The sequence below is a fragment of the Manis javanica genome, chromosome 12 (genome assembly GCF_040802235.1).
Source record: "Manis javanica isolate MJ-LG chromosome 12, MJ_LKY, whole genome shotgun sequence".
Taxonomy (NCBI): domain Eukaryota; kingdom Metazoa; phylum Chordata; class Mammalia; order Pholidota; family Manidae; genus Manis; species Manis javanica.
In genome coordinates, this window is record NC_133167.1 from 40,016,441 (window position 1) to 40,043,841 (window position 27,401).

Consider the following 27,401-nt stretch of genomic DNA (forward strand, 5'->3'; position numbering starts at 1 on the left):
ATCACTGCCATGGCCAGTCAGCAGATTCGTTGATGTGAAGAGGAATCCTCAAAGACAGTGGCCACTATATCCTTTTACTAATTTTTCAAAAATGACTAGTACACAGATGACACACCACGAAACAAAACCATGCTTCAACTACTTTCCTCAAGCATTACAAAACTAATTTCCTATTTTCAATACTGTAAAAATAGACTTGTCTTCTCCAAAGGATCTTGCTGTCCACATTGATGATGTGTTCATCTTATTACTGACTCTAAAGGCTTAAATCATCTTTAGCATTCCTTAAATCCAATTTACATGAAGTTGCATAATGCACGGAGTAAAAGAGGAATGAAGACAAAGCATGGAACCCTGTATAAATGTGCTGACCCAAAAGCGATCACACCAACAGCCAGTGGAAGTGGAAATTGTTAAGTAATCTTCAGCAATTTACTGTTAAGAGACAGAGAAATGTACATTACTATGTAAAATACATGGTGAGCAAAAACAGAATATGTTGATCTTTTATACAGTTTTGTGAAAGTGTTCTAAGTGATTTTAAATGAAGTAATTTTTCATATAATGAACATAACTGTCCATACTTAAAAAAAAATCAATACAAACAAGCCATATTTTGGAAAGAGAGAAATATTCCTAATTAAGTAAATAACCAATTTTGCTTAATCTTTAAAATTTTAACAACATAAAAAGACTAACTCAGAACTCAGTGCCGCCAAGACACACCTGCAACAGCTCACCTGAAAGAGCTGTTAGTAGTGAAGGTGATTACTTGTCAGTATGTGGCCAAGGAAGCTGAAAACCTTCTGCAGGTCACGTAGCATTTTAGTAAATGAGTAAAGAAAGACAAAACGCATATACACAACATTTAGTGAAGAAAATAACCCAGGAATGTGTTATGTAAAGAGATTCACTTCAGTGTCTTATAAATTTACCATGTATGAAATCATCATTTTTTAAATCTTTAACATTCAGCATAAGCATGTGCGCCTTTTGTATCTGTAACTCTGTGCTCATAAAGCCCTGGTAACCAAGGAACCATATTGTGACTTCACACAGAATCCTGTTAGGGTTCTACCCCTGAGCATGCTGGTAAACCGGGCCTTTGTGAGATAGGCTCTTCTACAGGGAGTTTGATTCAAAGTGTGTTTCTTCACTAGGACATATTTTACAGTGCGATTTCTTCATTCTAAAAGCAAAGGAATACATTTCCAAGCATATTTTCCACTGCGGTTTCATTTAGCACATTGTGTTGTTTCTCCTAGTAAAAGGGGAACTCGAAAACAATTCTACTTGAGTTGATCTTACTGTTTCTAATTGGTGATGCTGCCCAGAAGAAGTAAGTCTCCGGAGAGGCCTGCACTTTCCAGGCCGCCTGAAAGCTATCAGCCCCACGCGAACACTGGGAAGGAAGGAGCTGCCTCCGCTGCACTGCCCAGTGTCACTCCCAACTCCACACGCCATGTGACCTGTGCGCCGACCCGGACTTTGAGGAGATCTTCTCAGGAGATTGGAGACTCTGGAATCTCTCTAAAGACTCTTTTCAATGCTATTAAAACTATGGAGGGAAGGCTGGAAGGTAAAATAGACAGTCTTGCTTCAAGACCATTAATAAATGATGAGTCGCCAAATTTTCTTAAAGTGAATTCGGTAAGTGAAGACCACAAATTAAATGGTAAGGGAATTCCAACTTACAACACAATGAAGCAAAGTAGTAACAATAACAACCCAGAAAGATAATGTTTGGAGGTATGAGTAACAATAAAGAAATCAGGTTCTTCACAAATAGGAAAAACTGACGAGGTAGATTGAAACCAGTATTCTGGCTATCACATAATTCATTTTTATTTTGGACATAGAAATACCAGATTTGCCTCAACAGTAACCATTCAGGTTTTTAATTTTTTTTTAAATTTAAAGGTATCTACCTAACCTTAATATCTGCAGTAAAATATTTAGAGAAAGTCTGATTTTAAGAGAGAAATACTTTAAAGCCCTAAAAACTTGAACATGGACAGTATTTTCCAAAGAAAACTTTTTAGAGCATCCATCTTTGTTTGATACATAAAAATAGAAAGTACTATAGCTTGTCTTCTACAGTTGACTAGAACATTTCTGTGAACATTTTTTGCTAGTGGCCTTATAAACACTAGTAAAATTGTGTTTATAAGAAGGTTATAAAATACAGTCTGCTTTTTGTACCTTTCTAAAACAAAATCAAATAGGTTTTTAGAACCTACATATTGGCAGCTTGTGTACTATTTTTGGATCCTCACAGAAAAAGTATTTTAAGTGTTACAGGTGAAAAGTTTTAAAGAAGTGTAATAACCTTGAGGAAAGTGTGGGGAAAACATTCTTTTTTGCTGTTGGGAGTATAAAATGGTACAACTTCCTCTGAAGGGCAATTTGGCAATATTTATTACTTTCCCCCACAATTGTACTTCTAGGACTCTTACCTACAGATACACTAGCTTGTACATGTGACATGTTTACAAGGTTACTCGTAACCATGTTCGGTAGCAGCAAAACACTGGAAACAACCAAGATTCCATCAATAAGACACTGGCCAAATAAATCATTGTGTATCTATGGTTTGGAATACTGCTGAAAGACATATATACAATACATATGTGTGTATGTATAGTTTAAAACAAGATGCAGAAGAGTACATGTAGAATTTTACTGTTTGTGTTCCAAAGGGGTAGAAGAGAAAGAATGTATACACTTGTAATGCGCAGATACCTAATTCACAATACATTGATTTTATATAAAATCAATTTACATTTTTTTAAAAACTTAGTTTTGCATAAGGAAACTCAGTGTTTGGGAGATTTTACACTTCACTCTTATGTACCTTAAGTGTAATGTGAACTGTGCTTTCTACTCAAAATAACTTTATGAACATTTCATTTTCAACAAAAGTGAAAGCAGAAAAAGGATGGCCTTTTCAGCACACAGTGCTGGAGCAACTGGGTAGGCATATGCAAAAGCAAACAAAAATCCTTTGATCTATACCTCACACAGTATATAAAAATTAACTCAAAATTGATCAGAGCCCTACATGTAAAACCCAAAACTGTAAAATGTTTAGAAGAAAACAGGAGGAAATCTTTGTGACCTTAAATTGTGCAGATTTCTTAAGCGTTGACATCAAAAGCATAATGTCATAAAGGAAAAAGATGATAAATTAACAGCTGCGCTTTTCAAAGATATTGGTAAGATAATCAGAAGATAAACTATACACTGGAAGAAAATGTTTGCAAATCACCTATCTGATAAAGGACTTGCCTCCAAAATATGAAAAATTCTCAAAACTCACTAGGAAAATCCAAGAAAAAGAATGGCAAAATATTTGAACAGGCATCCCACCAAAAAGATAAATTTGGGCGGTAAATAAGGACTTGAAAAGATGTTAAACACTAGTCGTTAGGGAAATGCAAATTAAAACCACAATGAGATATGCCTCCATACCTATTAGAATGTGTAAATTGAAAAGCTGGTCATACCAAGTGTTAGTGAGGATGTAGAACAACTGGAAGCCTCATACACTGCTAAAAGGAAGGTAATGTAATGCAAACACTTGGGAAATAGGTTGGTAGTTTCTTTAAAAGTGAAACATAACCACTACAGTATGACCCAGCCATTCCACTCCTAAGTATCTACCAAAGATAATGAAAGCATACGCCTGCACAGAAACTTGTACACAACTTTTCACAGCATATTTGTTTGTAATAGCTTAAAACTGGAAATAATTCAAGTGTCCAGCAGATGAATGGATAAGTAAATTGTGGCATATCCCCATAATAAAATACTATTCAGCAACAGAAAGGAATGAACTATTGATAAACACAGAAGATTGAATGAATCTCAAAATAATTATGCTGAATGAAAAAAGCCACTCAAAAAAGTACATACGATTACATTTATATAAAATTCTAGAAAACAAAAACTAATTTATTGTGATAGGAAACACAGATCGGTTGTTGCTTTGGGTAGAGATGTAGGAACAGGAGGAGAGAAGGGAGAGATTACAAGGAGGCATAAGGGAACTTTTGGGATGATGGAGATGTTCAGTGTTTTGACGATGGTTTCAAGAGTTTATACACATGGAATATACACTGTAACTATACACAGCTTATTTTATGTCAATTATACCCCAGTAAAGCTGTTACAGAATAATGTGAATGTATTACCTATACAAAAATCAGTTGTATTAAATAACATTATATTAAATTCTATATAGAAATAGAAAACGGTGGCCAGGGGATGGGTTTGGGGAGATGTGAATACAAAGAAATACCACAAGTGAAATCTTTTGTGGTGATGGAATGGTTCTGTATCTTGACTGTGGTGGCATTCACATAATAATGTTCATAAAGCTATGCACATGGGCACACACACAGATGAACAGAGGTTAAAAAATGGTGAAAACTGAGTAAGGTCTATAGTCCACTAATCTAACTAACAATAATGAACCAAAGTCAATTTCCTGGTTTTGGTGTTGAACTACAGCAATATAAAACATCACTCATCAGAGGCAGGGCAAAGAGTACATGGGAGTCTGCACTTTTTTTTGCAACATCCTGTAGGTCTATAATTATTTCAAAATAAAATTTTTTAAAAGAGTGATGTTTAGTATGAAGATCACCTGAAATGATTGTGTAGATACAGCAAGTGTTTTGAGATATAAATATCTAATTCTTCTAATAAGGGTTCATTCTTCTGTGATACTATTTAGTACTTAATCATCTTTGCTTTTATTCTATTCATGCACTTACATTAAATTTTTCAAATTCCATGATCATATTTCTCTGTAATTTTACATCTTAGCTTCATAGTCTTATCTCCTTTACCCCTTATTCTGTACTTGGATCATCACAAACCATATATAAGGCTTGTCCATGTTTATTCAGGTTTTTTTTTGCTTTGTAGTTTTCTTTAAAGGGAAAACAATGAATAATGCTGGTTCTTATTTATAGTAAGAATATTTAAACATTTTAAGTTTGATTTCTAAATTGCTGCATCTTATTATGCTTTTGGAAAAGTTACCATTCCTTTTTTTCTACCAAGGAGAAATCCATTCTTGAAAAGAATGAGGAGGAGCTCTCACAAACAATGAAGTGTCGTGTTATAGCCCCGAGAGAGACTCAGAAGTTGAAAGGAGACCTCGAGGCTTTGGAGGACGGGGAGAATAAGAAGGCAAGGCATCAATCCTCTTTGAAGTCTCTTACTGAGATGAGGCTCTTATGAAATCTTTTGCAAGACATAATCATTTCTTGTTACTTTACTAAGAAAAAAATGAGGATTGGTAAAGGAAACTTTAGAAGACCTTTAAAATACTTCCCTTAAAAATATATAACTTAATTCCAATTTTTTAAATTCCTGTCTCAAAATCATCAAAAGTCCAAATTTTTCTGTTGAAACACATCTGACCTAGGTAATAACAACTTCTGCCTACTTATGTCTTATTAACATGATATAAAACTGCTATGATTTCATATTGTTAAATCACTAAATGCTTTCTAGTTAACAGTGTATTTGCTTGATGGGAACAGAGGTCACAGCCCAACTTGTCCTTGACAGCAGCTACTATATTTTCCATCTCTGAAGAGGGTTGTGAGTTACATCATTCTTCAGCAGCTTCTACTTTATTTTTTTCTAAAAGAATTGATGAGTTCCACATGTGATTTGTTCTTGCCCCCTGTCATAAGAGAGCTGAGCAGGCCCAGCGCAGGCCAACATGGGACCACCGTTAGACCCCAGAAGTTGTCGATCCTGAAGTCTCCAGTTCCAATATGTGCTGGGACTCTGACAGTTGTTGGAAAGCCCTGCTCAGTCTCCATAGGATCCATAGGATAAGGGGTCTAGTTGTCTTTTTCTCAAAGACACAATAACATAAACAAAATAAAAATGTACTTTATTCCTTGGAGCATTCTAATATGGCTGGTTTCCATGCTCTTCCCTGGAAGTAAGGGGACTGAGCAGCAGCAGAGTAACCAGAAAGCATCAAATATTTTTGTCTTGTCTCATTATCTGTTAGGTGGGAAACTTTCAGCAGCAATTGGCAGAGGCTAAAGAAGACAACTGCAAAGTTGCACTCATGTTGGAGACCATGCTGACTTCTCACAGTAAGATGCAAGCTGCTCTGGAAAAAGTACAAATAGAGCTTGGGCTGAGGGACTCAGAGATTGCAGGCCTCAAGAAAGAAAGGTACGGGAGATTATTTTTCTGTCTTTGTACTTGTGATTTTCTAGTGCATAGGAAGGAGCACGGTGCCATCAAGAAACAAAGTCACTTTATAGAGCTTCCTTTGTGAAAAACTCATGGTGTTAAAAGAACTAGCAAATTAGGGAAAATACAGAACTAGAAATAACCCTGATTTCTGAAATTCAAAATTCTCATATTTTGTAGTGATATAAAAGAGTATGTATTCTAGAAATTCATGTGATACGTTGCTGTAATACCCTTGCTGTATTCTATACCATTTAAACCTCCCTTTAGGGCTACAGAATAGTAATTGTCAGGATAATTGAAGCTAAGTGCCTACTTAGGTTTGAATTAATTATCCATTTATCAGTGTCCTATTTAAAGATTAATAATTATTTTAGAACATGCTGAGAACAACTGCTAGCCATGTTTTATAGGTAGACTACTTGGAATGTTTCAAAGTTACATAAAAGTTTCCCTTTTAGGTTAATGAACAAATGGTCTGAATTTAGGAAAACCTCTAAAATAAATTGTAGTGTCTTAGTGGTACATGTTACCTCTATGCTATGGGCGTACAAGTGAGTTTTATATACTTCATTGTGCTGCTTTATTTTTTACATATTGTGTGTATCTGAGCTTAAAAAAACAAAGTGATGGTTATTAAAAAGATTTACCATTCATAGTAAAATTCTCGGTAGCTGTTGTTTCTAGAAGCAAAGACAGCAAGACAATCCATCCAGAGGTGATACATTTTTGTACTAGTGATACACACACACACACACACAGCACAATAAAATTACCAGCCCATGGGTTAGTTGTTAACACATATTGATAGTTTAATGTACCAAGGCAAATTAAATTACAGATGGGACAAATTTTAATCCACAGAAGCCTCAGTTTCTTAATATGAAGCCGAGGCTGCTGATTGTCACCTGTCAACTCTCAGATACTCTGAGCATCTGTAGCCTACTCCATATGCTACGCGGGCTTCTTGTAAGAAGAGTGCCCTGTAGGTCCCAACAGTATTATTCCCGGGTGGTTCTTTTCTATAGTTACCTATTCTGTGTTTTCCAATTTTAGGGCTCTAAATCAACAGAGGGTGCAAAAACTAGAAGCAGAAGTGGACCAGTGGCAGGCGAGAATGCTTGTTGTGGATGCCCAGCACAACAGTGAGGTATGGGTCAGGGTTTTATAGATAATTTTTATTTATTTATTTATTTAATTGTCCTCTTGTATTTTAGAAAAATGGAAAAAAACAATTGGTAAATTTCCTTCCTATTCAAATCTGTGCTTTGGACAGTGACATAATTACAAGTGGGAAATGCACCTGCGGTCTTATAGTGAGTTTCACAGTTATGCCTAGTTCTCTGTGTCTTATATGGTCCACATTATTTTCATTTATTAATGCATAAATGATTGTAGAAGGTAAAGGGCTTAGAGATTAACTTTTATCTCAGGCAGTAGTAGCTAGAGTGATCCCACTATTAATAAGACACACACCTGTGTGTGCTCACATGTATACACACACACACACACATGAATATACAGCTGTATATAGGCACATATACAAAACATGGGTAGTTCATATAAATAAGCTTTTTCTGGAAGGATATACAAGGATATACAAGTTGTCAGTTCTTATCTCTCTAGGCAGCAAGACCAGAAGGTCATAGGATCAGGAGGGGGGGATTCAACTAGTCTAAAATTTTAAACTTAGGATAAATTAAGTTGACTATTTTCCAAAGCTCTCTAGTGATCTAATGGAACATTACCCTTCCCATTCGTTCTAAGAGTTTCCTAAGCAATGTCTGTAATAAGTTCCCACATACATATTCTAGGCATCTGGAACCTCTGGTTCCTGTTCCAATTATTGTTTCCACCTGATAATAAAGTGTAAGGAGTGAATATATGATGTTATGAACTTCTTGCATCTATTATTGTGGAATTAAAAACACTTCTTTCAGATGAAGACTCTACAGAAAGCTCTAGATGTAGCTACAGAAGACAACAGGAAACTGGCGATGAGCCTGGGGCAAGCTCTCCAGACAAATAATCACCTGCAGACAAAGCTTGACAATGTTCAACAGAAACTGGAAAACAAAGAACTGGAGCGACGCAGTTTGGAAACGTTCAAGTAAGGGCAGTGTAGTCACAGAGAAAGTAGGGAAGAGCCTCAGGGGGAGTAAGTTTGGCTCATTCACATAAACCAGAAAACCCTTGTCTCCTACTTTGAGATGATACCCCAGCAAAGAGCCATGGTAAGAACAGGCAGGACCGAGCACAGCAGACGCCGGCTGGCTGGCGTGTGGTCAAATGGATCCCCTCGTCAGCCCTCCCCTCAGCTCGCTGCTTTTGACAGGAAGGACTGTTCCTGCCAAGCCTCCTCCGTCAAATCCTTATGCGTCCTTTAAAAGTATGATTTGGAAAAGGAATAACAGCACAATAACTTGTCCAGGAGTGGGTGACTCCATCTAAGCAAATGCTAAAACAGTAATTGTTTTCAGTTTTGGCCTGAGGTTAGTTAGAGCAAACCCATCAAGTTCAGGTCCAGCTACCAAAGCCTTGTCTTAAACTGTGTCTAGGTAAATATGACTTAGATATTAATAACTTTCCATGAAAATGTTATTAATTAAAACCAAGGGAAATGCACTGTGCACATAGATCTTTATTCCTTTCAGGTAGTGAACATTATTGATATGGGAGACAAGTGTAAGCTAAAGCACAGAAGGTATTTTTCATATTTGAGATCTGGCCAGATGTTGCTCAAGACTATTCAATATTGGTTTAAGACAAGAGTACAAGAGTATGTATTTCACTGGTTTGGTTGGATCCTTTTATATTGAATGACTTTTTGTTTTTAATGCTACAGGTAAATGTTTTTTTTTTTCCTTTTGTTATGAGCTCCAGATCAGTGTGGTTTACCTGGTAATTGATCTCATTTGTAAATCACACACCTTTGGACAGTTGCAAATTCCCCTCCAGGTATTTCTTACCTCCTAAGATGATTTCTAAAGTGATCTATCATCTGTCTTTTTCAAAACAGAGAACGGATGACAGAAGAGTCCAAAATGGAAGCAGAATTTCACGCTGAATGCATAGAAGCTCTAAAAAAGCAATTTCAAACAGAGAGAGAAACTGCAAAGAAAGCAGTGCAGCGGGAGACAAGTGAGGTATGGCGTCAGGGGACAAAAAGGTTTCTTCTTAGGTCAAGGCCTTTAAGAGGAGAATCGGCTCTAAGTGTTAGGGTCCGGAGTCGACCACCTCTCAAATAGACAGAAGACACTCACGATAATGCAAGTCACACAGCGAGGTTTATTTCCAGCTAGCTGGGGTCCAAGTGTCTGCCCGGCGCAGCGGGTTTCAACAAGGACCCAGAGCACTCAAAGCCAGGGGTTTATATGGCTTTTTCAAAAAGTACTTACTCACAGTAATTTTCCATAATTTTGGGCTAGTGCCACATCCTGGGGGTTAAGCAAAAGCAAGATAAGACCACTCCTCAAATGTTAGGGTGGTTCAGCAAGAGAAGCTGACCAGAGTGGCAACTGCCCACAACTCGCTATGCACGATTAGCTGACCAGGGTCGCAGCCGCCCACAACCCTGTGTCTATGATTAATTTGTTTTTCAACACCTGTTTATCAAGCAAGCCTTACCCAGTTCCTCCTTTCCTGAGTCACATACTCAGAAAATGGCTTTTCGGCCTTGAAGATGGCCATTCTCATGCTAATTCATTCTTACATTCCCCCCTTTCTGTTGTTACAATGAGGAATCCTGCTCATTTGTAGGGCAGGGCAGTCGTAGGGGCCCACAGGAGCGGGCAACTTTTCGTATTGTTGTCTCAAGAACAGGAGTTGGACGGTATTAACACGGTCTTTTACAGAATTAATAAGTTTGTTTAGAATGCAGGGGCCAAAAGTTAAAATGAATATAAGTAAAATTAATGGGCCAACTAGGGTAGAAACTAGGGTGATAAACCAGGGAGACCTATTAAGCCATGCTTCAAGCCAGTTTTGTTGTGCTTCTCTTTCTCTCTTTCTTTTGGTTAATCCTTCTCTTACTTTAGCCATGGATTTTTTTACTACTCCTGTATGATCAGCGTAAAAACAGCATTCTTCTCCTAGCGCAGCACATATTCCCCCTTGTTGGAGGAACAATAAATCAAGCCCTCTTCTATTTTAGAGTACGACTTCGGATAGGGAGGTGAGAGATTTTTCTAAATGACTAATGGAGGTCTCTATTCTCTCTCTATATCTTCATCTATGGCTGCTCTTGGGGATGTCATACCTGCTTGTTGAGTGGCCAGAGAGGCTATGCCAGTTCCGGCCCCAGCTAGTCCTAAACTGAATAGAGTAGCAATGGTTACAGCAGTGATGGGCTCTCTCTTATCTCTTAGGCTCGTGTGTCTTTACTCCAATGTGAATATATGCTTTCTTGGAGTGGTAGAGGATGCGGGGTATCACAGTCACTAGGATACAGAACTCTTTAGAAGCATTAAGGACTGAGGATGAGAGGCACGGGGTGAGGCCAGTCATGGAACATATCCACCATCCATCACTTCCTGGGGTTAGCCACTTTATGTTATTCCAACTAGGGGCGGCATTTATGGAAGTGCATAAACTTTGTTTATCCTGTGGCACTTTCCCCAGGCAGGTCCCTTTACCGCTTATATGCTGTAGAGTTAAGCCTATTTTACGGTCTCCCCATGAACACTGAGAGGGATTCACACTAGTTAATACATTATAAGTGGCAGTTAGACCTATGGCTTCATAAAATGGAGGCTTTATATCATAACACAGCCAGCAGGAGGCTGTGAAGTCACGGCTGGTAGCATTAAGGGTCTCATACATAGCGTGCATCAGTTTCCATAGGGGGTCCTCGGCAGCCTGCACAGCAGGTGCCAGGGGGGTCACAGAGGTACCTCCTATGGAGATGAGCCCAGCCATAAGGCCCAGCATGGCGAGCAAAGGAGAAGTGATTAGGTGATTAGAGGTGCTCACAACCACACCTCCCACCAGCACTGTATTGTGGATAAGAGTCTGGGGTTTTGTTACCTTTTTTGGGGTGTTCTTGTTATCTGGGCTTTTAGTAGGGGCGGGAGGAGCCAATGCCTGATTTGGACTTATTGGACTCATTACCAATACCTGATTTGGGCGGGGGGCGGGAGAAGCTAACACTAGATTTGGACCCACAGGAGCTGTGACTATCACCTTGGTTCTCAATTTGATCTGGAGAAGAGTTCCAAACATAGGTTTCTGATAGAGAAGTAGGCCCCAAGTTAACCCTGATAGCCATCGCTTGTCTCTTTTCCCTTCTTCTGTAAACTGGAGCTTTACTAGATTGCAGTTAGAATTGTACCGAGTTCGGGTGCATGGCTTAATAAATGAGAGAGTGCTGAGGAGCGGGGTTACTTGCCATTTTTGCTCTCCATCATTGGTGGTAACACAACTCCATTGTGCACAGTAAAGGGACTCAGCTCCTTCACACTGAAGCCCCTCTGGTCCTTCCCGAAACCCAAGACATGCATAAAACCCATTTCGACTTACAGAGATCCGGCGCTGCGCACTTTACGCCAGCTTCCCCCTTTCATTCCTTCAATGTCTGCTACCTTGTCTACGTTCAAGTACAAGTCAGGGAACCAGGTGTTTAGTGGGGACGTGCTGGAGGTTTCGTTGAAGGTTTTACCAGTTTTTCCATCCATCGGGATCCATGTCTGCTTACAAGGTCGATGAGGGTTGGTCTCTGCATGGTTTTCTTTCCAGTTGTTGAGTGGGGTCAGGACTAGTAGCCACTTCATCATCAGGCTGGGCGGGAGGTTCAGGGTGTTCTCGAGGTCTCGAGATCTGTAGTTTCAGGGGGTTATCATGGTGCCACCGCACGGTCCACTCTCTGGCTTGTCTTTGCTCTGGCTGGGTGGCTCAGCGCACGCGGGAGTGGTGGACCCAAGGTCCAACGCCATCAACCTTTACGGCAGTTGGGGTAACCAGAACAACTACATAAGGACCTTTCCATCTTTTTTCTAAGGTTTGGGTCCTGTGCCTCTTTACCCATACCCAATCCCCTGGGGCGATGCCATGTTCTGGGTTCGGTGTGTCTCTTGTCTCATACAAAGAGCGCACCAAGGGCCAAATCTCATGTTAGACTTTCTGCAGGGCCTTCAAACTGGCTAGATAATTTGGGGTTACATTAGGGTCTTGGTCCGGCAAGGCACGGACAATAATGGGGGGGTGGTCTCCCATACAGAATTTCGAAGGGAGTCAATCTGTGCACATAAGAGGAGTTCCGAACCCAGAAGATAGCACAGGGTAGGAGGGTCACCCAGTCCCCACCAGTCTCGATGGCTAATTTAGATAAGGTCTCTTTCAGGGCCCAATTCATTCTACTTGCCCTGAGCTCTGGGGATTATATTCACAATGTAAATTCCAATTAGTCCCCACCGCTTGGGCCAGTCCTTTTAGGATTTTACTGATGAAAGCCAGACCATTATCAGACCCTAAAACCTCAGGGACCCCATATTGGGATATGATTTCTTCTAGTAATGCCTTAGCAACAACCTGGGCAGTCTCTCGTTTTGTGGGGAAGGCTTCTACCCAGCCTGACAAAATATCAACAAATACTAGCAAGTACTTATACCCATACTTCCCAGGCTTTACTTCAGTAAAATCTACCTCCCAGCTCCGTCCCGGCCCCCTCCCCCATACCCTTGTTCCTGTGTGTAGGGGTCCCTTCCTACTGGGTCTCATAGCCTGGCACCCAACACATCGGTCCATGATTTCCTGGATCTGGACGGCTTGTTGTTGGAGCTTAAGGCGGGTGGACTTGAGAACTGTCAGCAACTTTCTCTTTCCTAAATGGGTGGCTTGGTGCAGGTTGGAAAGGAGGAACAGTCCTAGTTTTGCTGGCAGTATTAGTCTTCCTTCTGGGTCTCGATGCCACCCATGTTGATCAAGCTCTGGGCAGTGGTGGTTTTGGATCCACTGGAGATCTTCTGGGGTGTAATCAGGTCGCAGGGGCAGGCGCGGAAGCTCGAGTGCTGGCAGGGCGAGTGCCAAAGCTGGTGAAGCTATTGCCGCCTTTTTTTGCGGCCTCATCTACTCACCAGTTTCCCTCAGCTTCCGAGGTTCGGGCAGACTGGTGTCCAGGGATGGTGAAACCACTGCAACTGCCCAGGGCTTTTGCACAGCTGCTAGCAACCTCTGTACCTCTGGGAGATTGTGTAGTTCTTTCCTTCTGCTGTAACAAAGCCCCCTCTCCCGGTAGATGGCTTCATGCACATGGACAGTGCCGAAAGCATAGCGGCTAATCTGGTGTAGACAGGCCACCCCATCTCTCTTCAGCTCATTCTAGCACCTCTGCCTGCGAAATCAGTTCAACTTTTTGGGCTGAGGTCCCCGGGGGAAGCGAGGCACTCCAGATGACATTCCCATCTTGGTCTACTACTGCCACACCTGCCCTTCGCATCCCGTCCATGATGAAGCTGCTTCTGCCAGTGTACCATACCAACTCACTGTTGTGGAGGGCAACGTCCTGAAGGTCAGGGCGCACCTGAGTGATCTCTCCCAGGATTTCTTGGCATTCATGCAGGGGGGACCTCTAGATCTGGGGTCAGCAGAAGGGTGGCTAGATTTAGAACAGCAGGTTTGGCATAGATGATCTGGGGTGCATCCAACAGGAGTCCCTGGTAATGGGTCAGGCGGGTATTAGTCATCCACTTACCAGGGGGGTGCTTCAGGACTCCCTCTATTGCATGAGGAGTTTACCACCCTTTAGATGCTGCCCAAAGGTGAGTTTGTCTGCGTCTTTTACCATTAGCGGCCACTGCGGCGATGATCCTTAGACATGGGGGCCATCCTCCTGCAACTGGATCAAGTTTTTTTGGATAAATAGGCAACCGGGACGCTTCCATGGCCCCAGGGTGCTGCATTAGCACTCCTTTTGCTATCCCCTTCCTCTCATCGACAAAGAGGGTGAAGGATTTTAGGGGGTCTGGTAACGCCAGGGCTGGTGCCTTTAAGAGGGCAGCCTTGAGTTCGTCAAAGGGCTTTCGTTGATTTGGCCCCCAGGCCCAGGGGGCCTTATCTTTGATTGCTTCATACAGGGGCCCTGCTTTCTCAGCATTACCCCAAAATCCATAGTCGGCAGTAGCCTGCCGTCCCTAGAAACTCGCAGACCTCTCGGACTGAGGTCAGGACTGGAAGCCTAAGAATAGTCTCTTTCATGGCCTTTATTAGCCATCTGGTTCCTTCGCTTAATTCATATCCTAGGTAAGTGGACTGTCTGACTGCATATTTGAGCCTTCTTTGCACTGGCTCGATAGCCCAATTGTCCTAGTTCCTGGAGGAGGTCTCCAGTGGCCTGTCGGCATTTAGCCTCGGTGGGGGCTGCCAGAAGCAAGTCATCTACGTAATTGCAGGAGTGTAACTGAATCATGGCTCTGGGCGAAACGAGTCCAGGTCCTGATTTAAGGCTTCATTAAAACAGGGTTGGAGAGTTTTTGAAGCTCTGTGGCAGTCTAGTCCAAGTCAACTGTCCATGGGTTCCCGTGTTGTCATCATGCCATTCAAAGGCAAAAAATGTTTTGGCTGCTGGGTGCCAGGGCTATGCTAAAAAAAACATCCCCTTAGGTCTAGGGTGGTGTACCAAACATGTGAAGGGGGCAAGTGACTTAGTAAGGTGTAACGGGTTGGGGACTGTGGGGTGCGATGTCCCTCGGTTCTCTTATTTACTTCCCTCAAGTCCTGGACTGGCCTGTAATCTTTTCCCCCTGGTTTCTTAATGGGAAGAAGTGGGGTGTTTCAGGCGGAGTGGCAGGGTTTCAGTATCCCCAGCTTCTAAGAGGCAGTTAATGTGTGGGGCAATCCCCTTTCGCGCCTCAGTGGACATTGGGTGTATTGTCCGGACCCCAAATAGGCTGGGCCGAGGCTTTGACTTTCGACCACTGCTGGTGCTCGGTGGGCTGCCAGACACCCACACCCGCTATTTCTGCCCCATGCCCTGACTGTACATTCTAAGCCAGTAATCCAACTCATGGGGCCCACTCTGTAGGGGGAGAGGTGCCATGCATGGCAAACAGGTGACCGCTCATCCGCGAGGGACAGGGTCAGGACATGAAGGGGCTGTCCTTGGCCGTCCATCACTTTGATGCTGTCCGGCTCAAAGTGGATACAGGCCCGGACCTTGGTTAGGAGATCACGCCCTAACAAGGGGGCCAGGCATTTAGGGATAATCCGGGAAGGAGTGGGTCATTTGATTGTGGCCCAAGTCCACCTGGCGCTTACTGGTCCATCAATAAACTTTGGACCCAGTTGCCCCTTGCACCAGGCTGGTTTTCTGAGACAGGATCTCTGTAGGCTTGTTTAAAACTGAGTACTGGGCTCCTGTGTCTACCATGAATCCCATTGGTTTCCCCTCTACAATACACAGTTACCCAAGACTTGGGGAGGGGACCCGAGTCCCATCTCCCCTAGTCACTGTCCATTCCTGCCAGCAAAACCTGAGCGTCTTGTCTGTGTCTGGCCTGGCACTTGGGGCATTCCCTCTTCCAATGTCCATATTCTTTGCAGAATGCACATTGTCCCCTATCTAGCCTGCGCTGCGGCTTTCCCAAGGTCGCCTGGGCCGGTCCGGTTGGACCTGGTCTTCCCCAGGCTGTGCCTTTGTACCCCTGCCAGCAGGATTCCTGCCATCTCCTTATGCTGCCTCCTGCTTTCCCTACCCAGGTGCTCTCTTCTTTCCTAATTCTTTCCTTCTACTCCTGATTGTCCTTTTCTGATCCTATCCTCTCTTTCTTCCAGGGCCTCTCAAGTGTTGAAAACCCTCTCTGCCACTTCCATCAGATCTCGAATGGTCATTTCCCCCAATCACTTCTTGCTTATATAATTTTTTCCTAATATCTGGGGCAGCTTGGGTTTATAAAGGACATAATTATAGCTGACTGATTCTCCTCTGCAAGGGGGTCTAGAGGGGTGTACTGTCTATAAGCATCATAGAGGCATTCTAAAAATACAGCCGGGCTTTTCACTTTTCCCTGGCATTACAGCTGTTACCTTAGCCAAATTGGTGGGGCAGCGCTGCCGCCGCTCAGAGACCTGCCATAAGAGTCTGGCGGTAGACTCGGCGACGCTCCCTACCTTCTGCGTTCCCAAAGTCCCAATCCGGTCTATTCAGGGGGAAGCGCTCGTCCATCAGGTCCGGCAAGGTTGTCGGCTGTCCATTGTCGCCCCGGGGACATTCTTTCTGGTCTCCGTGAGGATTCGCTCACGTTCTTCAGTAGTGAACACAGGTCTTAAGCAGCTGCTGACAATCGTCCCAGGTGGGGTTTATGTGTATGCATGACAGACGCAAATAAAGTCCATTAGACCCCTTGGATCTTCAGAAAAAGGGGGGTTATGAGCCTTCCAGTTATACAGATCACTACTTGAAAAGGAGGCCAATACTGGAAAGATCATTCCCCACCTGGGCCAGTACCCTCCCAGGGCCTGTACGGGGAGAACGGGGGCCCTGGCTGAGGTGGAGGAGGACGGTTCCTCTTCTGAGGTCTCTTCCCTGTGCCTGCGGGGCCCTTAATCCCGACAGTGGTCCCTGGGTTGGGGGTGGGAGGGGCTGACAGGGAGGCGACGCGAGTGAGGGGGCTAAGGAGGGGTGGGCCGCCTCAGGTTGGAGCGGCGCCACAGGCACGTATGGAGGGGGGTCTCTGGTTTTCTTCAAGATCTAGGTCTATCAGGGAGGGGTACAGGTCTGACCCTGCCTGTAAGATGGGTTTCTTGGATGGGTCCCCCGGGAGTTTCGAACGGGCCATAAGAGTGGGTGCAGTCAGGTGGTTGGGAGCCTGAGAGATGGCCAGTACTCGAGGTGGGTTCCTCTGGCTTCTCGGAGTACAAATGGCTTTAGCCAGGAGGGAGGACTTTCCACCAAAGCCTGCCACAGACAAAATATAGGGGTATTGGTCTGGGTGGCCCTGTAATTCGGGCCGGCTGATAACACCTCAGACTCTCTTAATAATGTCCAGGGAAAAGGTCCCCCTGGGGTGGCCAGCCCACCTTCAAAGTAGGCCATTCTTTAGAGCAGAGGGTATCAAACTTACCTTTCTTTATTTCCATGCCATAATTGTGGAGCCTTGGTGCGGATCTCAGGGAACGTGGCATCAGGAGCAGGGTTTTAGGTGTTACTTGAGCCTGTCACATTATTATTACAAAAAGAAGCCAGAAAAAGACAAGGGACACAAAGCCAGCAAACATACAAATTCAGAACCGAGTTTTCTAACACCCACGCGACCGGTTCAGCCACACCACATCCACAGGCGCTCCGTCTCAATCACACAACCCTCAGGATCCTTACCTAGCTGTCCAAACGGCGTCCACTAAGGACGGTCGTTCAGGCACCGCCTCGTCGGGGACGTCTCCCGCGACTTCCAGTAGTGGAGCCTCCAGGGTCGTTACCCGCTCCTTCCTTTCCGTGAGATTTCTCAATTGAGACAGGGCAGAGGCCTGTTTCAGACTCTCCGGTCGAGAACCTGTTTCAGTCCTCCCCTCTTGGAGGTGGCCAAACCTCCTGCCACGGCTTCTGAGTACACCTCGGTATCGGGGGATCGTCTGTCTCCCTGAGGAGGGATCTAGCAATTCTGTACGAGCCCTCAAAATGTTAGGGTCCGGAGTCGACCACCTCTCAAATAGACAGAAGACACTCACGATAATGCAAGTCACGCAGCGAGGTTTATTTCCAGCTAGTTGGGGGTCCAAGTGTCCGCCCGGTGCAGCGGGTTTCAACAAGGACCCAGAGCACTCAAAGCCAGGGGTTTATATGGCATTTTCAAAAAGCATTTACTCATAGTAATTTTCCCATAATTTCTGGCTTGTGCCACATCCTGGGGGTTAAGCAAAAGCAAGATAAGACCACTCCTCAAATGTTAGGGAGCTTCAGCAAGATAAGCTGACCAGAGTGGCAACCGCCCCACAACTCGGTATGCATGATTAGCTGACCAAGGGGTCGCAGCCGCCCACAACCCGGTGTATATGATAACCTAGTTCTTCAACACCCGTTTATCAAGCCTTAACCAGTTCCTCCTTTCCTGAGTCACCTACTCAGAAAATGGCTTTTCGGCCTTGAAGATGGCCATTCTCATGGTAATTCATTCTTACATAAGGTTTCCAAGAATGGCCAGAGTTGTTCTTTCGGTCTTCTAATCCCCCTTTGACCGGCAAGGCAGTTGCAATCAAGTCAGTCTCAGTGTCGTTTGTAAATCAACACACAAAAGAAACCAATTTCTGATATACAATTCTTCTGCCCAGACTGGGACTGTTCCGATGAGAGCTTTTCCCATCAGAGAGGGACAACTGAGTGGAGATAGAGGAATAAGGAGACTGCCTTCTGATAGATACCAAATCCACCCGTTTCCTCAAGTCACTTAACATCCATCATGCATCTGCCTTCTGAGAGGCACATGCAAAGCAGCAGAAGATACAGTCCACGCTCTCGTGTGTGCTAAATGACCTTTGTTTAATTGTGATCTCTACTCAACATAAGACAAATAGGGAAAACATCAGAGGACCTTTGTTGGGTAGTTAGAGGCTGTGTACAATTTTGTAGGAATTTGAAGTAAGGGAAGGTTTGTTTTAGGCTGGTTGGGTGATAGAAGGAGAAGGGAAGCCGAACCAAAGTACTGGATGACACTAGCAGAACTGACAGGGCTGGGACACTGTGTGTGAAAGGACAAAGCTTCAGTACAAATATGAACAAGACATGCAAGCAAACGAGAAGGGCTTGTCTCTATCAGAGCAGAGACTTTAGGAAATATCTGAGAAAGAGTGGTCGGCTTAGATGGGACAAGCTGGTAGATGGCCTTGACTACCAGAATGTTGGGTATGAACTGTTAGGTAAAACTGGACCTCTGTAAGTGCCTGGGAAAGGGGTGGTGTGGTGTAAGTCCTTAGGAAGGTGAGTCTGATCGCATTGGAGAGTAGGCAAGAACAGACAGAAACTGAAGGCATGGCTCAAGAAAACTAGACCAGTTAGGTTTTAGATGATTAGGGCCAGTCAAAGCCATTCTGTTGAAAATAAAGAACTAAATTAAAAAAGCCAGTAGAAAAATCATCAGACACTAAATGTATCATGAACAAAGGGGAAGAAGGAATTAAAATAATTCCAGATATTGGTTGGGGTGGCTGATCTGTATTTTGCCAAAGTTGATGGCATTTAGCAATGCAGTTTACAGAGACCATTCACCAAGTCAAATTCAACTATTTGTATAGTGCTTTGTGAATTGCAAAGCAGTATGTAAATATTTAAAGTGTTATAAAAAGCAAATTCTGTGGGAAACAAAAAGGTGCACTGAAAATAAAGGTACCTTTAATCAGACAGCTGTTCAGAATACTTCGAATACTTAAACCCTTCTAGCAAGGCCCAGTGAAGACTAAGAACGTGACATCGGAGAGGACTCAGCAGCAGGGGCCAGTGCTCAGTACCCTGCTCAAGGGTCCCAGCTTGCCTCCTGTTAGCTGTGCGATCATTATCTGTGCAGATGGCAGGACTTCTGCGTGTCAGTTTCCCCAATCAAAAAATTGTAATAGTCACACCTTTTTTACAGGTTTGTTTTGAGGGTTAAATTAGGAAATATGTGACAGGAATGAACTATAGAGAGAAAAGGTACACATAATTTTTACTTCTTTGATATGTTAAACACTACCAGCCCTAGAGAATACCACCTTCTCATCTTCCCCCTTCTCAACTGCTGCTTCTTCCTAAAACTAAGTGGGTACACATGAGGAAGAGGGAAACTGTAAAGTGAACCAAGTAATGTCAAAAGATAAACTGAGACGTATTAAAAATTTGCTTGCCGCTTAACAGCTGTGAATGTGCATTTAAAGCTGCTAAGAGAATATAATAGCTCACTAGGGAGACTCCTATGATTACCGTAAGCAGGATAATTCCCCGTGTCTGGAGTGTACTTCAGAGTCATGATCCTCAAGGCCCAAATCTATCAAAATCAAGTAACTGAAAGAAAGACCTCTTGGAAGGAATTACTTTGTTAAGATCACTGAATGAGCCAGTTGGCTTATATAGCTGAGTCTCAATCTCCCCCAAAAGTATCAACCCAAGTACAGTAAGTGGTGTTGGCCATAATGTAACCTCCTTGCTCAGCTAAAAGAGGACCAAGGGCTAGTCTATTATCAAGAAATTTTGGCCAGAGCATCTAGGGATTTTTCTTGGGCAGCTATTGCTTTAGCAGCAGATTCTGCAATATCTTCAAATGTTAAGGAAAGGTTCCTGATTGTAGCGTCCTTTGCACTTACTCCTAGCCAGAGCAGCAGGGGTCTGCCAAGGGAAGCCATCTAAGCAGGTAAACCAATTCCTTTTAAACTATGAGTTTCTTAGTGCTGTTATCTGTCTCATGGCTAAAATTTTAAAACAAAACCTCTAAGATCTGTTTGTGCCTCCTGGTAATTCTTGTTTGAGTCTGACCCACCCATCCAACTACACTATTTTCAGTTTGCCTCTTTATAGCAGGAAGAAGATCTTCAACTAAGATAGAAATAAAAAAATTCCTATGTTCTAGATTGAGAGCTGTGTGTCTTGGGGATGTTTAGTGCATCCTCCCACAAAAGCTTCAGAATGTTTTTCTTTCCCTCTTGATACATAGTTTCATTTTAGCTTAGAGCAAAAGGTCTTTGCAAAGTTCTTATCAGGTTCTGAATATCAGGGTCCAATTTCCCTAACTTCTGACCCTACCAGTTTGACCACACAGCTACTTAAAAAAACAAAAAAATCCTGTCAAGTGTCTTGCCAGGATTCAGCTGGGACAAACAGTAAATATTCCTGGGCAGTACTGAAAACCCTATGGACACAAGAGATACCCCCAAAGAGGGTGCCAAAAATCCTTTCCTCCCAAGATCCAGAGCTACTCCAAAAGAAAACAAAGACAATTCCCCCGAGAGCTGAGAACAGCGAGTAGAGCGCTAGCCACAAGTGCACTACAGCCTGTGTTCTCTTCAGCCATGGTAGTGGGGCCGCAGACCTCACACACTTCTCAGGACACAAAATGAGACAAACATGAAGGCAGTCGCTTTTCCCGGGAGGGAGAGGATCAACCACCAGCAGGTCCCCAAAAGCAAATTCCCGAGTCACAGTTCCAAGATCTAATTCTTACAGGTGTTTCTGACAGTTCTGTAAGAATTTGGAAAGGAAGAAACGACATGAAATCTCACATCCCTCCCTTCACCAGCCGCCACAGACAGAGGCCTGGGAGAGCTGATTCTAGTGAGCCCTTTGCTGGCTTCTGCCGGTTTTCTCAGGATCCTATCTGTAGGCTCTGGAGCCAGTGGGATATCCAAGCAAGTCTCATCCTGGACACCAGAAACTAGAGGAGGAAAAATAGGTTTCCCTCTACTCCTTACAGCGAGTGCTCAGCTGAGACCCTTTTTTCTCTAGAGCACCTCATAAATGGATAAGCTTATCAAGGTTAAAAGTTCCCCACTGTGGCCACTGTAATTCGAAATTATCTCTGTTTTAAGGTGAACAAGCAAACATCTCTTCACCTAAGGCCTCATAGGGGACCCAGTCCAGCCTAAGAGAGACCCAGTCTGTCCCAGGAACCAGTCCAACTCCAGCTAGTTTCTAGACCCAATCTGGAGAAAGAAATGCTCCAACTGAAAGTTCATAACACAAAGCCACAGATTCTCGAGGGACACACGCCATGACCTCTAGCGGAATGGAGGAAGCAGGGCGCTCAGGGGCCAGTGGGTTCTTTGCCAGGCGAGGGCCATCAGGAGCCGCCTTTAGTTCCCTCCTGACACCAGACTTAAAAGTTTTAATATGCCTCAGTTTATCTATTAAGAGTTGTTTGAGTGAAAGTTCATTCAAATTTGCCAATCTAGCAGATAGAAATGAACTCTGAGGAGGTGTACAAAGTGAAAGGCTGTTACAGGTAGAAAGGAGTGGTGGGAACAAGGAAGCTAGACTAGACAAAAGCAGGTTGGTTACACAGGGTTACCTTCCTTCGCGCAGCCCGTGCTCCTCGGGCACCTCCTGATGGAGTGGTTTAGGATTACATGTCTGGGAAAACCGGAACCCTAAGGCAGGTCAGTTTGGTGATGTAGGGCTTCGCATAGGTGACTCCATTAGGGGCCTGCTGTCTTGTTTTTTTTAATAGCAATTACTATGCTATTTTTTCACTAGGTAAGTTATTAAAATCTTTAAAACAAAAACATAAAAATACATGTAATGATAGTCAATAACCGGCAAGTATTATAAACTACCACATGACTTATTTTCACTTCTGCACACGGGAGGTCACAAATGACAGAGAGAGAGGCTTAAGGCACAGTGACGAGCACTGAGCAGGGACCGTGTCCCAGGCCCCGCATGCTTCTCTGCTTCATCTCATATACCTGGTACCTGAACCTCATGAGGGAGGCTCTGCCCTCACTTTTCCAGGGATGAGCCTGAGCCTTAGGGAAGCTGATTATCCAAAATTGCTTGGCTAGTAGGGGAAGCTGAGATTTGAACTCTGGTCTGACTCTGCAGCCACACTCTTAAAAACCAGATGATGAACATATATTTACATTGTTTATCTGTTCTGAGAAAGGTTGTGTTTTTTAATGTGAAAAATTGCAAAAATCACTTTGTTATTCCACAAATATACTTTATCAGACATCATTGTTACTGCTGTATTTACCCTCCTTTTTAAAATGTCCAAAGGCAACAAAATACAAGGATAAAGCTAAACATACATAAACTTCTCTCGCTGAATGGAAGATCAAAATGTTCTAACTTTCCTTCTGGTTCTACAGCTCAAGAAAGCCCTCGACGAAGCCAACATCAGATCAGCGGAAATATCCCGGACCAACCGAGAGCTGCGGCAGAAACTTACTGAGCTGGAAAAGACACTGAACAGCAACAACGAGAAAATAAAGAATCAAAAGGACCAAATTCAGCTCCACTTGTCGGCTAGGGCGAATAATGCTCAGAATATTGAGAGAATGAAGGTTGTATGAGAAACGCAAAATCTCCCCACACTTCCCTAGGATCTGACAGGGAGGCAGCCAGGGGGTGGTGCCCCGGGGAAGTCGGCCCAGAGCACTGCCGGCGCCACGTGTTCCCTGGGAGCCTTGGCTGCACCGGGACGGACGGAGCGGCTTGCCTTGGGGCACCCTCTCTCCCCAGCAGAGGCACCGGCCACGCCCACGTTTGGTTCCGTATTAGCTGCCTGAGTCGCATTCTGGCTGCCCATCTGTGTCTCCCCAGGACTGCGCAGGAACCTGCTCTTTTGGGGTCAGAGGGCAGACAGGAGGGAGAGCCCAGCAGGAGCTGATGTCTGGGCCTTCCGAGGTTCTCTGTCAGCCTGTAGGTGAAAAGAGCAAGCCAGTCTTTCCACTGATCATCTGTCTTTGTTGTTTCCATATTTACTTTCAGCAAATAGAAACAGAATTGAGGCAAATGGAGCTAATTAAGGATCAATATCAGAAAAAAAACTATGAACAGGTAGATGATTTCCACAAACTATTTACCATTCACATAAAATCCCAAACGTGGACAGGTTTAACAACTACCTCCTCCTTTGTGCCCTACCAGTCACTGAGTATCCAGAAATTTGTATCTGAAATGGCTAGCCTACAGAAAGAGGTGCAGCTGTTGGCCAGGAGCCAGTATAATATGTCAACAGAGAATAAACAGCAAGAGCTGCGCCTTGAGGCAGAGCGGAACATAAGGCAAGAACTGGAGAATCGGTGCCAGGTAAAGGCTTCCGACGTTTCAGCCTGAAGATTATCATGCAATGTATGCCCGAGCTCAGCGTTAGAGCACCTACATTTTCTAGATTCTGTGGAAGAAAACAAATGTGAACTTTCATCTTAGCTAAGTCCTTAGAATCATAGTTATCTAGGAAGAAGCCTATAGCTTTGAAGAGCACACAAGCTCTCTGTTGTCGACTTAAAAATATTCATTTTAAATGCACATATGCAAAATACTTGTTACTAAGCAAGACTTCTGCACTGACTGTCGTTGTCTTTCAGGAAATTTGTCCTCCTTGGCCCTTCCCTGTGGGTCAGATCCTGCTGCTGCTAGGGTTTTTAGCTATTCCCAATCTAATGCAAAGCATGACATTATATCACTGAAAAGGGAATTAAAGAGACCAAGCTCTTTCCTGCCTTCCACCAGAGAATGTCTTCAATGAAAACTATCCCTCCAATTCTGGAAGGAGATGTTAGTCACTTTTTCTCAGGAGAATCCATAAATCAAAATCTGTAGTCATGCACCTATGTACACGGTAGGTTAAACTGATAATAGGTTTTATCTTGTATTCTGGTAGCGCCTGAAGTAAGAAAGTACCCCATCATACTTTCATAATTTCCCTGCCCACTTATACAATATGGAAGCTTTTTGTTGCATATGTTACATTGGGAGGTTGTAAAGATTTTTGTGTCATGTTTTCAGGAATTGGAACAAACTGTCAGATACCTGAAGAAATATAAAGAGGCAACAGAGAATAAACTGAAAGAGGCCAGTATGGAATCAGAACAGGTAAGCCAGACCCAGGGGCATAAAGACTTAGATGAACTTCCTCAGCCACAATGACCTTGAAATACACAGGTCAGTGTAGAATCCCATCATTAATATAGTTGCCAGGAATACAAGCACCAGTAACATACCAAGTATAATCTGTTATAAAGAACAAGTAATTTTTAGATTAAGATTCCGTGTCCTGATGAGAATGCTGAAAGGTTAACCCTGAAGCCCAAATTCCTACCACTAAATATAAGAAGGGAAGACCACCATTGTTTGTGGATTTCAGTGCATCATTTGATATGAAAAATAAAAGTGGAAGCTCTTTGTTCAATCAATAACTAGAAGTGTAAAGTAGGCCCTATTAATTTCTGAATCTGCTTTCTCTGTTCTGTTTAAAATCATAGATTAGAGCTGGAAAGAACATTTGAAATCACTAGTCTACCACAACCACCCCTCATTTTCCAGATTAGAAAACAGGTTCTTAAGCTTAAAGTGTCACATTGCCTTTGCTGTCAGTCGATCATGATTCAGCCCTTTTATAGCCATTAAATCACATGACAATGTGACTGTCAGGATGGTATGTGAAAAGGAATATGGACTCTGACAAACATGAACGTGAATGCCAACTGTGACACTTACTGTGTCCTTAAGTTATATTTACTTTAACCAGTTTCCATATCCATAGAAGTCAGGAAATTAATACCTATTACTGTTATTCTGCATAGTGGCTCAGAATAAGTTTCAATAAATGTTACCTCCCCTCTCATTCACCATACGAGAGGGGACGTGGTATACAATGCCGTTCCAAGCATCTTTCCTGCCACCCCCTGGTAGAGTGCTGGAGAAAGAGAGGGTGTGACTGAGGGGGGTGGGAGCGTCACTGTCATCAGGATGCACAGACATATCTGGTAAATATTTTAGCTTTCTGGCTTTCTGAGGCAGATGACAAGTGCAGCTCTGTTTTCTTACCTTGCTATTTTGTACCCACACTGTGACCTGGCTAATATAAATACACAGTGGTACATATTTATTGAGGACTATTTTATGGCAGATACCACAGTAGGTGTTGAAGACATAGAGTAAAGAAGCCAGAGGATGTCCCTGCTCTCTGCAGGGTACTTGCCTTCTCCCAGGAAAGAAAGAAAGAAATATGTCGCTCTCTCAGAATTCAGAATCAGAAAGTGAAAATGCTATCCACGAAACAAATAGTCAAAGGGGGAAAACCAGTCATTTTACTTTTTATTCTAAAGGATATGTTCTGGAGATGTTTTTAAGCAACATTTGTATAAAATAAAATCCTGTAGGCTCTACCTTCAGAATACCAGAGTATCCCAAGTACTTAGAAAAGTGGCAGGCAGAAAAAGGCCCTTAATAAATATTTGTCAAATTAATGAATACTGATTCCAGATCACCTTCAAAGGTCGAATAACAGAGGGAGTATTTTCAAATCTAAAAAAGATAACTGGGAAGTTTAGCTCCTAAGCAAAAAATGTAAAATATTTTAATGATAAAGGATATAAAAAGAATACTACTTTTAGTCACCTGGCCCAGTTTCACTAGATCATTCTCTTGCTTTCATAAAGCACAAGAGAAAAATCTAGCCTCTACAGTTTAGGGACTTTGGAGACATATTTAGTCTTAGAGAACAGAACTCAAAATTCAAAATACAGCTTGAACTGCCACATTGATTTTCAATGCCATCTTACACTTCCATTCTTATTTTTCTCCTGGGTCCCGTCCTTCCTTACCTCCCATCCAGGAAATAGTAACAAATGCGTGAAAAACGCCAAGCTTGCATGCATTCTTAACTTCACACTCAGAACTCGCTCCCTCATCTGTTAGGATGTGTATTACACAAGTAAGCTGCAAAGACCTTGCAGTCAGAATTTGGGTCTTTTACATATCTAACAGCTACACAAAAAACTTTCAAGTGTTTGTTTGTTGTAATTTTTAATGATAACGTTTATATGTTCAGATCACAGCAAACCTGGAACAAGCTCACCGCTGGTTTAAGTGCAGGTTCCACGGCCTACAACACGAGCTGACAGAAAACCGGCTGCAGAGGCTGCCCCGGGAGGACAGGTGGCTGGGAGAGGTGCGCACGGAGGCCTGGCTGGCTTAAGCCGTGTTTGGATTTGTTCCTTCTCATATTTCTAACTACGGAAGTTCTTCTTTCATCTAGCTTCTCTCCACTTATCTTTAGGTTTCTTTTCACTTCTCCTAGGAAAACCAGTGAACTAAATTTCCTTCTTGAAAGTTCCACCTCTCCCAAACTGTCTGGTTTAGATCCACCCACCTTGATAAACAGGTGATACTCATTAAGACACAATAAGTCCTCTGCTCTGCAGACAGTTTGAGCACTGTTATATTTTCTTTCCAACAGAACCCAGATAAAAGGCAAGACATCATGTCCAGCCAGTCTGTTTTACATCAATGGGAAAATAACAGAATCTTAGACATGTGCCCAAAAAGTATCATTCTGAACTACAGAGAAAGTGACGCCCGTGACAGAGAAGCTTATTCATGTGCAGTTACACCACACTGATGCCTTGAGCCCAGCGACTAGGGCTGGCCTGTTTCCAGAGTCATCAGGACATGAAATCTTTGATGCGGGCTGAACATTTTGGACCTGAGTTTATCCTTTTATGGACTCTTTGTTTTCAATACAGAACTACCCCATCTTTTTGTCCCTTTCCCCTTT

General features: G+C 43.1%; 1 protein-coding gene and 1 long non-coding RNA gene across 2 annotated transcripts; one reads left to right on the plus strand and one right to left on the minus strand.

Moving 5' to 3' along the window:
• The first annotated feature begins 1,323 nt into the window (after positions 1-1,323).
• LOC140845015 (coiled-coil domain-containing protein 150-like) lies at positions 1,324-27,199 on the plus strand. Its single transcript, XM_073218472.1, is given in 13 exon segments — positions 1,324-1,650; positions 5,071-5,199; positions 6,041-6,210; positions 7,288-7,381; positions 8,172-8,341; positions 9,251-9,377; positions 22,987-23,181; positions 23,609-23,677; positions 23,768-23,929; positions 24,629-24,715; positions 26,676-26,795; positions 27,084-27,141; positions 27,144-27,199. Coding segments are annotated over 13 exon segments (1,764 nt in total).
• LOC140845018 (uncharacterized) lies at positions 9,500-16,422 on the minus strand. The gene is made up of 2 exons (XR_012123624.1): positions 16,333-16,422; positions 9,500-12,165 (listed from the first exon to the last, which is right to left on the minus strand). It is a non-coding gene; the product is annotated as an uncharacterized lncRNA (long non-coding RNA).
• Positions 27,200-27,401: the final 202 nt, after the last annotated feature.